This window comes from Sprattus sprattus (assembly GCF_963457725.1).
Source record: "Sprattus sprattus genome assembly, chromosome: 6".
Taxonomy (NCBI): Eukaryota; Metazoa; Chordata; class Actinopteri; order Clupeiformes; family Clupeidae; genus Sprattus; species Sprattus sprattus.
The window spans coordinates 31,941,235-31,955,377 of record NC_137925.1 but is presented as its reverse complement, the minus strand read 5'-3'; the positions used below and the strand labels follow the sequence as shown (position 1 = coordinate 31,955,377).

At 43.2% G+C, this 14,143-nt stretch overlaps 1 protein-coding gene across 1 annotated transcript in view; it reads right to left on the bottom strand.

Annotated features, from left to right (window-relative positions):
• LOC308367161 (ecto-NOX disulfide-thiol exchanger 2-like) overlaps nt 1-9,092 on the bottom strand; it is a 237,789-nt gene extending 228,697 nt beyond the window's left edge. The window contains exon 1 of the mRNA XM_080840976.1: nt 8,796-9,092. Within this exon, the coding sequence (XP_080697102.1) occupies nt 8,796-8,817 (22 nt within the window). The 5' untranslated portion in view covers nt 8,818-9,092. The remainder of the gene's footprint in view (nt 1-8,795) is intronic.
• Between the last annotated feature and the right edge of the window lie 5,051 nt (nt 9,093-14,143).

Sequence of the window (14,143 nt, the reverse complement as noted above, 5' to 3'; positions counted from 1 at the left end):
TGTGAAAGCTAGACCTCATCTGTTTGGGTGCAAGAGGAGAGAGCACACAGAAAATAGACATATTAATGTTCTCACACACACACACACATACACATGCACACACACACACACACACACACACAAGTGAACACTCACTCAAACGCGCACAGAGAGACATGCAAGCCAAACGATTTTTGTTGGTAAAAACTGCTGAACTGAGCTAAAGGTGGTGCAGCCAGGCTTTCTGAAACTGCAGGCCAGCATCTCTCCCCATCTGTGGCAGGCCAGCATCTCTCCCCATCTGCCCCACCCCTACAACCCCCCTCCCCCCGTCTGCCGAGCAGAAAACAAGCAGGTACAATCCTCCCTTTGACATCCATACGCCTCCCATCTCACACACTACACTCTTCATGAATCAGCTGAAGAACACGTTCACATTTGCACTTGACTTGCGTTGGAAGAGAGGTGGTGCTGTTGGTTGGAGGGGGGAGCTCATTCCTCATGAAAGGCTAAGCACAGAGGGGGTCTTTGACTGGTCTGGGGTGTTTACAGCAGCTCCCTAATGTGAGTGGCTAAGGACAAGATCCACCATCCAAACCCCCGCTGCTGGGGATGGAAAATTACTGGAACCTGGATTGACCGAGAGCACCCTCTGAATTCTCTTTTCTGTTAGCCCCAAAGATCTAAGAACGACCATTGCAGGCCAACACACACCGTGCCCACTGGCGCAAACAGACACACACACAGAGAGACAGGAATAAGTCTTTCAATTCTGGGAAAAGAGGGATCAAGGTGGGCAAAAACATTTGCTCAAGGTCCCAATGGACACAGAAGCTCCCCAACAACCCTGAGATAAACAACTTTCATCCAACGCCATGACGCGTCTGAAGATTGGGTCCACAAACAAGAGGTCCTTCTTTTGATTTTGACATGTTTATTTATTTATATAATAATTATCGTAAGAAAGCGAGTTTGTCCCTCTAACTCCTCCGTGGTTACGATACGTACGCGCTTCCTACTTGGATATGTCATTCATTATACACGTCTGTTTGTTTTAAAGGTGTTACACAAGCTCTGCATAGGCTATTTCTTTCATAATATTCGTTTCTTTCACGAATTATCAGCAGCTTGGTCGCCATTTTGAAACTTTGACAGTTTGACAGCATCGAGTCGAGTAGTTCCGATTTTCCACGTCATCGTTCGGGTCTTTCCGTATGTTTTTTAACCGGGGAGTTCGCCTTCATTGTTCAGGTGAGTGCACGGGTCAATGGCTGCTGTGTGAAGGTACCAAAAGGAGACATGTGTGTAATTCAGTGCCTTCAGTCAAACATAATGACGTAAATTCACAGTTGATATATCTAGACTGTAGAGACTGTGGCAAATACGCAAAATATAGGCCTAGGCTATGTTACGACTATACTAATTACACATCTTTTAATTAATATCCCTCACCGACAAGAACGTTACCATTTCTCTGACTTTATTTAGGAGACTGCACTGGTATATATATTTATATTATATATATATATATATATATATACACACACTATTTGTCTTTGTGTAGGCCTAGCCTATGTTTCGCACCAATGTGCTGCAAAGAATTCCTGGTTGGTGAAAACCTTCCTAGCAATAAAGTCCCATTCTGATTCTGATTCTGAGATGCAACCAGGCCATACCCGTTGAGGTTTTGTCTGTTTCTGGCTACAGGATTGTTCCAACGAGGAATTAAAGACCGGTCGGGTATATTCCATATAATCATCATTAAGCATTGTGTCCGATGTTCTTCGCTGTGTTATCCGTATTATTAGCCCATATATTTCCATACAGTGCACAGGAACAGTTTGGTGTAATTGGGCACCTCGGCAACAACCTTATTAACAGACTCATTCAAGTCCCTTTGTGTGGATAGATAGATAGATACTTCATTGATCCCCTTGGAGAAATTCAGGTATCTTGCAGCTCAGCAGTAACAGACAATACAATATACAGTGCAACATGTAGTGACACGTAGTGACGTTAAGTACATACAAAACAATACACTGCAAAACAATAAAATAAAATATAAAATATTCTCTTCTCTTCTCTTCTCTCCTAATGATTCAGATTATTCGAGATAATGCCATTACATTCTTGATTTGACACTCCTCAACGGGTAAAAGCTAGTTGTTATTATTTATAAATCTCTCTATTTCATCAAACAGGCTGGGAGAGCCTTGTGAATGCACTGAATACATACTAAGATTTGGGACAGTTTTCTGAAGGAGCCATGGGGGTTTCTGGACATCTTTGCATCTTTTGGAGATTTATGCAGTGAGACAAAAGTATTAGCACCGCCTGTTAACTCCACATTCATCATTTAACAGATCCGCTGCGAATAACAGACATAGCTTCCAGCCATTACTGTCTAACCGAAGCTTCAAAAGACTATTCAAGGTCAAAAAAGTTTCCCTCTCCCCATCTGCATTGTACCTTGGTCAGAACTATTACAGCAAGAAGCAGTCACCATTAGAAGATCTAAGCACAAAAGCATAAGGGGATCAGGAATACGCAGGGGTAAGCTAAAATGAAAAAAATACATCATTCCAGTTTGCCAAAAGTAGGCTAGTATTTCTCGAAACAAAAATTGCACAACAAATTTATAATCCAATGTGAAAAAAATGGGCAAAAGGAGTGATCTTTCCCATTATCTGCGATGAAGCCAAGGCTGCTTTCTGGAGCGTTCTGGGCTGTGGCAGCAGCGGACACCGGCATCGCTTTAAGATGTATTGTCCTGCGCCCCTAGGGTGATCCATCATAGCATGTACTGTGCTACTTCCAATAGTTTTTCCTGGCAGGGTCGGGAGGGAGGGGAGAGCGGGGAAAAAAAAGCCAAAGCAACAACAAAAACTCGTGTTCACTTTATCTCTGGGGGGAGGCCGGTGTGCACCAAAAGTGATATACAATATTACTGCCACCATCTCGCACAAGAGACTCAAGCTTTGTCCCCTCCCCTCTTTTCCTCTGGCTCCTGTTTCCACTCACTCTCACTGCTTCCTGGCCTGTTCTCTCTCTTCTTTTCCCCCTCTGTCCTCTGTCTCCTACAGCTCTCCTGTTCCATCCCATTTCATCATTCTCACCATCTCTCTGGCACACTCCCTACCTTCCCATCCGTGTCTGTCCGTTCGACAACTGCTGAGCTCTATGGTGACTGGCCAGAGCGTAAATGAAGGGAGTTCTGCGTTCTACAGTTGCCATGCCACTGCCTCGCCTCGGAAGACAGATAGATAGGCCTATATCCACGGAAGAGTCGGCTCAAGATAAGCCCCCAGGGTTTAAATTAGACACCTAAGGCGAATGGTGTGACTGATCCGTAAGATGTTGAAGGATCACTCCAATCCTAATACCAGGGTGCAAAGCTCGATACAGAAGGGGTTAAAATAAACATTCGGAGTGTGGTGGCGAAAGCCCCAGTGTGTAGAGCACACCCAGATCGAGCTTTTGTCTTTTTCATTTACCACTTCCTGCGTGTGTGCGTGTGAGTGTGTGCGTGAGGGTGTGTGTGAGAGTGTGTGTGTGTGTGAGCGTGTGTGTGTGTGTGTGTGAGTGTGAGAAAGGGGTTAGGGGAGTAAAAGGGGCAATGAGAAGGGAGAAAATGAGGTAAAGAGAAGCAAACAGGGAGAAAAGAGAGAGGGGGAGAGAGAGAAAAAAGTAAGAGTGCAGCAGTGCATGCTTCAGTCGGCTTGATTTGGTGTGATTATTTATCACAGCCAGGTCCAGAGCCTTTCCAGCCATTGTGCTCTCCTGCTTTCAGTGTTACTCAGCCATGTTTGGGCTGGCGGGGGCGTTCGGAGACCCAGGCTGTCCGAGCGAGTTTCCGTCCGCAGGTGCCATTCATCCGTCACAGCCACTTGAACCTCTCAGCTCCTTCTCCCATCAAACAGACACCCACAGACCCACACACACACACACACAAACACGCGAAAGACAGATTCCAATCAGAGGAAATGACAAGAAAAAGGACAACCTGTTATCTGGTGAGTCGTTCACCTGGAATGGACTGGCCCTTGACTTCAATAGGCTGGCCAAACAATCAATCCCAACAAGATGGGTTTTGTGCCCAAGCATATACTTTTGTAGAAGAGGATTGAAACAACAAGCATTGCACACACACACCAGAGATGGAAAAAAAGATTATATATTTTTAAAACAGGAGGTGTATGAGAGGATTGAAAATAGTAACTCTTCATGGATTTGTACGGGCGACATCTTCCACATCAGCTCAACAGATGGGGGAGAGAACAAGGAAACGGTTAGAAAGCACGCTTTGGCACCTCTCAAGAAAAGAGAGCTCAGGACAGTCCATGTTGAATATCAAACGCGAATGGATGGGGCCCATCCCTAACTAAAGCAATACAAATAACTTGCACATATTTTTGTCATCAGAGGGTTTGTATTTGGCTTGGCTTAGAGAAGAAGTGCTGCTGTTGTCATTATAGTGACATAGGCCGGGGAATCCCAAATGTCCTTGTTGTGCAACGCTTTCTCTTTAAATGTCACTACTCACGACGAGGAGGAGGAGAGAATCAGAACAGGAAAAGACTCCATTTGAACTCAAAGCAGCTGTGGGAAATTCAATTAGCACGATTCCACTGTAGGCGGGAGACACACAAGGTCAGCAGTTTTTTTCCTAGTGTGACTTCACGTTATTAACCCCTAGCGATTAAATACACCAACATTAGTCGACCACAAGTGTTATTCGGTTGCTATTAATCTACAGTTAATGGGCATGGCTGACCGGTAGCATTTATGTGACACAACATGGTGAAAACAGGCACCCAATCGAACATGACTGGTGTAGGACCTGTCCAATGGCAGACGAATAGAATTGTTCAGTGACTGACAGTAACTGTGTAGATCTACCAATGTTACGGTCATAACTCCAGATAACAGCTAGTGCAGGTAGTTGAGTGACAGCAGAGGATGCACTTATCTCGATTTAGGTATTTTTCACCTTGTTCAAAAACAAAAACAAAAACTCAAATAACTCAATAACCAGATTAATTAAATATATCGCCCAGCCCTACCCAGGATTATGAAAAGACAAAACATCCTCTAAGGCTTGCATGACCTATATTTTACATTTCATTATGTCACAATTCTTCCCCCCATAAAGCTAAAGCGACGCAAGTCGCACTCTGTATTTGAATTGCCCTGGAACATTGAGCTCCTTAGATTCTCCTATTAAAAAGATTTGAGATTTTCTTGTCCCAAAGCAGCCACAGTCCCCAAAGATTTCCTCTTTTGTGCAAAGAGCATTCCCCTGGACTGATTCTGTGGGACTATTACCCATGGGTCTGGGGATGCTCAAAACCATGACCATTCTGCTACTGCTCCCCATTCTGTCCCTTTCCCCATATCTCGCCCCCACCCTCCTGTTGTTGTTCTCTCTCTCTCAAGTTCAAGTTCAAGATTGCTTATTAGCATGAATGTCACCCAGACATCATTGCCAAAGCTCACAACAAAACATACATGCAATACAAAAAGATATCACAACATACAAACATACAGACAGAGCGACCCCATGTGTGTGTGTGCGTGTGCGTGTGTGTGTGTGTGTGTGTGTGTGCGTGTGTGTGTGTGTCTCTCTCTCTCTCTCCTTCATACTCCCAGACACATATGCAGGCTTTCAGGGACTTGTCCATTATGTGCAATTTAAAATGTGCCCTCGCAATCAATCAGGGAGTAGGAGTATAGTAAGAAAGTAAATGGCTGCCACAGCGTATGATAAACCTTTCCCCTACCATGGTCGCATGAGTTCAGGGTGAGCAGTCAAAACAGATTCACTCAGACGGATGTGCAGATGCTGGGAGCCCCTGGCCATGGGAGCAAAAGAGGAGGAGAGCGAGAGAGAGAAGTGTGTGTGTGTGTGTGTGTGCAGAGTTGGGGTAAAAATCATCAAGCATGGCCTTCTGTCACCATTGTTGGCACACAGCCTTTTAAGAAGTAGAGGGAGAAAGTTTTTTTCATTTCAAAACCGACCAAATCTTCTTCAGGGATGGCTCAAACTTTAAAGTACTTGTTAATGATGGGACAAGCATTAAACCTCATAACCTTTTTTTCTCAATTAAGAGAGCAAATTCCCTGAAGCTGAAAACAGCAGCAGGAAGAGTTAATCAGCTAAGGGCAAAGATCAACACTAAATCATAATGCAAGCAGTGCTTCATACAAGATGTCCTTCATTAGACAGTGACTGTCATAAGCATGCTATAACTGGCAGCAATCATCTGGCAAGAATGCAAAAACAAGCAACAAACGATGAACGAATCATGAAGGGCTTCAAGGACAAATGTTGAACGTGATTTGAGGAGGATAATAAAAGCTATGGGAGCACAACTACTGAGGATGAAATTCACTTTGATGCAATCGTTCGTCTAACTACACAGAGTATGAGATTCAGGAAGATTATTGTGATTTCAGGGTCCATCAAAAGTCCAGAGATAGTCCAGGGGTTTAATTTAACTCTGGACAAACACTGTTCACGACGAAAGAGATTCTTGTTAATAGACTCCTACTCCATGGAAAAGACAGGCCTTCAAACTAGTTATAATACAAACATATTTTAAAGGGAAGGGTGTGAGCCACTGGGCAAGCTAGCATTTCTTACCGGACCATACAAGCATCTCCAGCTCTTTGCCAACCACTGTTCAATGCACTGACAATAATCCTAACTAATTAGGCTAAGGCAGTGGTTCTCAACCAGTCCAGGGGGTACGTGGCAACAAACTCATTCAAAAGAGGTATTCTGGAGGAATGTCTTCTATCGTTTTGGCAAGTAACTGTATAATAAGCGCGATTTTATTTCGCGAAAACATGGGAGCTGAACACACACAACTGCTGCTGCACACAGAAGTGCGTTGGCTTTCTCGAGGGAGAATACTCAAACGGCTGTTGGAATTACGATCTGAAGTACAGACCTTTCTGATTGAGCACAGATCCCCCAATGCCACACAGACTGGCTTGCAAATATGTGCTATCTGGCAGATATTCAGCAAACTGAACGAACTGAATATGTCTGCAGGGAAAGGACACCAGCATTTTAAACCTGCATGACAAGGTGGTAGGCTTCCCGAAGAAAGTAGTGCTGTGGAGAAGAGCCTCTGCACAGGGGGATTTCACCTGATTTCCTCAGATGGATGATTTTCTCTCTAGTGAGGATGTGGACAGAGCTCCAGTCCAGTTGGTCATCGTGGGACATTAGACCAATTTGATTCAACATTTTAATTTTCAATGTCCTACTTTCCTGACATGGAGGAGAAATCTACACAGCTGGATTGGGTGAAAAACCCATTTCTCTTGTCCGAAGCATGTGGAAGCTCTGTCACTAATCAGGAAACACTCATGGAAGTGTCATCTGACCGTGGGCTCCAGATGAAGTTTGCCACATCCACACTCACACAGTTTAGGATTTGTGTGAAGCAGGAGCACCCTGACCTGGGAGAGAAAGCTTTGGAGCAGCTACTACCCTATGCCTCCACATATTTATGTGAGGCCTCCTTCTCTGCAATGACTGTGATCAAAACAAAGCAGAGAAACAGACTGTGCCTGGAGAAGCGCTTGATCACAGCAGTTGCCTCCTTGCCACCAAGACTGACAAAGATTTTCAGTGAAGCACAAGTTTCTTACTAAAATGTAATTGCAAACGCACTCAGTTCAATGCAACAATGTTCAATGTTCAATCTTCAGTGCTGACAGTTTAATAAATCAGACAATGATGGCAAAGCGCTGTGTATAACATATTTCAAAAATGCTTTGCGCTGGTTAGGGGGTACTTGGCTGAAAAAATATTTCACAGGGGGTACAATACTGAAAAAAGGTTGAGAACCACTGGGCTAAGGGAATTCAAGCTGGGCAATGACTGCAGTGAAAAGACAGAGACTACCACCAACAAGTAAGGTCAACGTCTATAAGGGTCAGTTTGCGTGCCAGAATTGAAGACCAAGCACTGGATCTGACCACTGGAATTGTTGTAACATAATTCACGCAAGACTTCGTTATAGTCTGACATTAAATTGAGAGATGCGTCCATCAATGACAGCACGTCGGAGCGGATTCAATTACCCTACTGGGACGTTTAACAAGTCCTCCCCGTTTCATTCACGAGTTGAACATGATGGATTGAAGTTCCATCGACTAGTTTAGTGATTTCTGGCGAGATGGAAAACAACACGCAATGCATAGCCTAATTATTCTATGGCCCGTTTTTGGAACGTCAAGTCGAAACATTAATGTTGTCAGCAGCACTCTCTTAAGTGCAGCCTGTCATTTGCGATCAGGCAAAAGCCAAGAAATTACCATTGGGCCAAAGCAGAGATCCACTCCTAAGAGCACTGCACGTTTTGCCGACATTCAAACTTGGTAATCATGAAGTTAAACCATGTCTGCAAAAGCCATCAGAAGTCGCCTGCGGTTAACATAGACTAGAGCCCTTCGGGTTCTCAAACGAAAAATAACTGAAACCTGTGTGTAGGTTATAAAATGAAATATGAAGTCGATCCGTGGCCGATTTCAAAGCTTCAGTATAGCCACGGCAAAGGATCTCATTCTCAAGCGCTGAATGTTTCTATATCAAGATGACATCGCTTGTAAACAAAAGACTGGTGACAATGGCAACTGCAATTAGCCAATTATTCCATGTTCTGAAGCAACGATCTAGCTCTAATTCATTTCCAAATTCACACCGTTACTCCGTATATACAATATGACCGGCTAGAGACGGGCGGCAGACAAAAGAGGCACTCAAATACACTGGCATAACACAGCAAGAGTTGCAACATTACCTGTATACTGAACGAGAAACATTGTCCAAGACTTTATGGTCGAAGGAGAACGATCAACTCCGGTCGTCTTTAATCCGACATTTATTGGATGTCTTTGGTTCTTCAGTGTTCCTGTCCGCTCCGGTCGACAAACTGGACTAGAGGAGGATCCCTTTTAGATATGAGCAGCTACTGCGCGCATAAACCACATGCTCAAATACATGTATACATTCACTAACACACTAAAGGCAGCCAGATGCGAGCGACAGGCAATGGCTATGAAGGGAGGCTACTGCGATTTGCTCTAGCATATGTCAGTCCCCGTGACGGACTCCCTCTCTCGTGGTCTCCGCAAAGACCGGCGAAGACTGGGTGAAATCTAACGTGAGGAGGGGCCGAGGGGCTATACAATCATTAGCGGGGTTGATTTGTGAGCATACAACCAATTTCGTGCAAGGACCAGCAGACTAAGATTAGGTTGAATGCTGTTGGACAATGTTCATTTCAAGTAGGCCTACCGCTCTGTATCTAAACAAACAAACTTGAGGGGAAATTAAACAATGGGCCTCATTTATAAAACGTACTTACGCACAGAATTGATCTTAGACTGTGCGTGCGATCAAATCCACGTCTAAGTACAGATTTATAAAAACCGTCTTAGACGTAGAAAAGGACGTATCTCTACGTCTGGTTTTAGTTCGTGTAAGTACATTTCCTTGTGGCAATACTGGAGTACTGCCGGAATTTAGAACTCAAAGCGCCGACCGTCACCATTAGGGCTAATGTTTCGCTCAATAAAATCAATTACACTATTAGAACAATTCACACATGAATGAGATTCACGTCTAATAGGTATTCCGTTTTAATTTCACAAGTGTAAAACATTTCGCTCAATCTATAGCCTATAGAAAGTCTAATAGTGGCTTAGTTTTCATTAGGAGATATGGCTGCATTGGCGTTGTTAGAGGATATTGCCAACTGCGCAATAAGGAGAGAAAGGGTTTCTTCGTGATCGCGCAGACTTTTTGACACAAGATGATGAATGGCCAGTGGCGGTGCGTCAATACAAGGCGCTGGGGCGCCGCCCACCCTACAATTTTGAGATGAAAAAAAAAATGTACTGTTTTAAAGCGTTAAATGTGTGCCGGACACCGTAAGCCCCTATCAAAAACCACTTAAATGTGACCAAATAGAATACATTGCCATTCGTTGTCACTGAGAGAGAAGCCACTCCTCCCTGTGAGCGCCGACCAAGTGAGAGTCTATGGAAGCCAAAAAAAGGGGCAGGAACATTTGAGCAAGGACAGCTTCTCATTGGCGGATGACAGTTCGAGCCATGGGCGCACTTGACTTGCGCCCCCAGCCAATGAAAGGGTTTCTTATATATCATGCTGACAGGACTGTCCAATCAGAGACCTTTTGTTATTCCCCCACATCAGATTTAACATCACATATCTACGGAAGAATCATAGCCAGCAGGAACTTTTAATCTGAGAGTAATGCGTTTTCAAGTTACAGTTTTTTGATAGTTGTTATTGGATAGTGTTGAGCACTGTGTGTTCTTGAAATAAAGCTTTGTTTTTTGGAATATTGTATGAAAGACTCCGTTAGTAATGGCGTGACGTGTGTAGCTCCCTCAGTTAAGATTAACAGTTATATATCGATACATTTCATTCCTAGCCAATTCAGTGGCAGTAATAGTTAAGTTGTTAAGGCGAGACACTACAGGTGAATAGGGTATTTTTTTTAAATAATAGATATCACCATGAAACTTCCTCAGTTGATTACTCACACATCTATGAACAAAAAATGTATTACAAGTTTCTGTAATTACTATGTTTGATTATGCAAATTAGGCCTTATCTAATTAAATATGCTCAAATTTGCATATATTTCCGGTAGATATATCTGGACATACGATAAAGCCAGATGATTTTTTTTATTTTCATTTTGTTAACATACAAGATGCAAACAAATTTACAGAGGGATTTCAGGATATCTGCTTTCATTACCTAGAAAATCAAAATATACTGTCTATAGCCTTAAAAAAACGATTTTCGCCACCTTTTTTTGATCAAAATGTCACATAAATCAGGCCAGGAATGATTAATTAACAAATCCTTCTGTAAATATCTTCAGAAGACTGCTAAGTGTATAACTGGAAAGTTTGGTGTACATAGGTGCTAGAAGTATCTACCGGAGAATGACAAAAAACTCATTTTGAGAAAATCGCATTTAAAGATTCAGGAAGTGTCAAGCCATACCACGTGATGCGTCTGAGCGAATCACGTTATCAGAAACCACCGCAAACCAATGAAATTGCGTCCTTATGTTTAAACCCCTGTTTTTGCTAACATCATTGGTTACTGCTGGAAAGGAAATGTCCTTATTTGGATTAGATAACGTTGTGTGAGAGCTATAGCGCTTTCCAACGGTACCAAACATGTCAAGCATCAGAAAGCCGACATACTGTACGTTACGTTAGACTGCTAACTTTCCTGGAAACCTATGAGAATGCTGACGCCGCGAACAGACAAAATGTGAATAAATATACACATTAATGTATAATTAGGATATTTTCTTTATGCTAGTATGAAAGATTACATGTTTAGGGAGTGAACTAGCTCAAAATCTCAAAATTGACCACTGCTGAAAAAAACGATGTTTTTGCCTGCCGTGTCTCGCCTTAAACATACTGAGTGCCTAGTTTTCCAATCATCATTGTTTCAATTCGTATATGAGGCATTGTGTTCGTACCTGATAAAAGTAAGTGTGTTTCATGAAGTTAGTAGTGGGATTTACATTGCTATTAGCAGCGATTTGCGATTAGCATAATAAATAGCATAATAGTAGCCATTAGCATGTTCTCTTATAGGTGATCTTATATTGACTTATGTAATAAGGATGAGTTCATACAGCTCATACTGTAAATATAATACGAATGAGACCTATGTTGCTTAGTGTAATGTCCACTATGATATGTGTCTTATTGGTTATGTGTAATTGTTATAGTGTAACAATCATTCATATTGATGTAATCCAGTGCAGTGCGGATTGGTCCCTATTCCCATTGCAGACCACACCCATATGTACCATCTCATGCAGTGCCATGTAGTGAAAGCAGAAATATGCAGTCCTTTAACCTCAGTAACAAATGTTTTACTCAAAACCTGTTTTCTTCTCATTGTGGAGTGCTATTTAAACCGCGCCGCCGAACTGCGCCCCCCCTCAAAAAAATGTCACCAGCCGCCACTGTGTATGGCTGATAAGCAGGTACCGCTTGCCGAGAGCGTTGTGCCCAAATGGCCTCTCGTCTACAGAGGCGCACCAGATGCAACCAGGCCTACACGTTCAGGTTTTGGCTGTTGGATTCCTGGCTACAGGAACGTTCCGAGGAGAAATTGGAGACCAGTCGAGCAATCCCCGTCATCATTAAGCAGAATTTTGCCCGATGTTCTTTGCAGTATTATCCCTCTATATGCCCGCATCCCCGTCATCATTAAGCAGAATTTTGCCCGATGTTCTTTGCAGTATTATCCCTCTATATGCCCGCATCAATTCGAATTCCATACAGTGCCCAGGAACAGCAAATTGTGAAAGAGGATTTCCTGGGTAAAACAGGGTTGCCAATGTATTCTCATCCAGATTGTGCACACTCAAACAGTCTAGGAAGCCCACTTCAATACAGCACATGCCCTTGCGCGGTCGGTAGTGGAGCGCCCTAAGCCATGGTGCTGCTGCCGTAGATGCGGCTACTGGTGCTTCGGAGACGTGTCTAGTACATTTCACATACTTTGCTTTTGCCATTACGCCACAAGACAGGCTTTCTAACGATGTTTTGGCCCGCATCTGCTGTTCCATCAGCAGAACGTGGATGTCAACCTCACTCTAATTATTCTGTTTACATGTTTCTGTCTTGCTTGCCACTGTCACAGAGAGTTTGTGCATTGAGGATGCGCTCTGTTTGTGCATTGATAATATGCTGATTAGATTAAATAGGGGCGTTTTGAAGGCGGAGATTCAGTTGCGCACAATTTCACTAGCATTTGTAATTTATAACCGAAGGATTGGCGTACACGTGTTTTTTGTGTGTACGTCTGTTTACTCTGGATCTCACTTACGCTCATTTCAGGAAATGTCTTAGACAAAATGTAGGATGGTTTCTAAGCAACGTTTTATAAATGAGGCCCAATGCCTTATAGAGTATGTGGTTTAGTTTTTCAATCAAAGTGTAGACCTAATTATAATCTTACAGGACTCACTTACTACAGACAGAACAGCTCTGCTGGAAATATAGAGCGTTTCCGTTTATCGGATAGTAGGCAAAATAAACAATCAAACGTATCGCTTTAATGTCAGAATGCTGCTGACAAAAATGATAGTCTAGTTCTGTCCTACAGAGTTGAAGTTGTAGCCTAAAAGCCGACAACACATAGCTGCTGGCTGAAGATTCTCCCTGTTCCATCACCTAATGGAAGTGGCAGCTGGAGATATCTGATTTCTGCCTCATGAAAGGAAATCGGTTGGGCGAATAATGTGAACGGAGCACGGTTGTTTGTACTCGCCCCTGCTTGTTGCCTTGCGCGGAGCTTTACATTCAGAAATAAGGCCAAGCTCGATACACCCTCTCGTTGTCTAACGGGAGATAATTTGTCATTTTCTGAACCGCACTCAATGCAGGGCTTAAAGGGAAGTGGGGCAGATGACGGGGGGAGGTGGGAGCAAGGTTCAGCAAACCGCCAGTAGAGGGAGTTGTACCGACTATAAAGTGTAGCCTGCTGTTTTTATCACAGGTTTGAGTTGCATATTGTGTTTATAAACTCAAACGACCTCACTCACGCAGGCTCCTGCTAATAGCTTTGGGCCCGAATATCAACGCTCCCAAAATAATGAATAAGGGACTGGGGGAAATAAGGTCATGAGAAGTCAGCCTGCCAGAGATGGTCATGTTGTCTTCTTCTGAAAAGAGAAGTAACAGTGGTCTGAACAGCCATGCATGCATACACTGAGCACTACCACAGAACTGTACTGCAAATGGAATGTTGGGTAGCTGACCATTATAAAATAAATTTGACTGGCAGTTCAATTTGCCCTTAAAAGTAAATAGGCCTATAGACCAAATCAGAATCAGAATATAAATCTAGGCTATTGTCCTCTCACCAATTCTGCGGTGGTCCAAATATAATAAAATGCAAAACTTAACAGCCAAGGATCATTCATGTTCCCACAGAAAGCACATTTTAATATAATTCTCTTCCAACACCTAAAGCACGTAACCCAAAACTGGAAACAGAAAGAAAACTCAATTTCGTAGTCTGGATGGAAGCAAAACAGCAGCCTCTGCAGACAGACAGACAGACAGACAGACA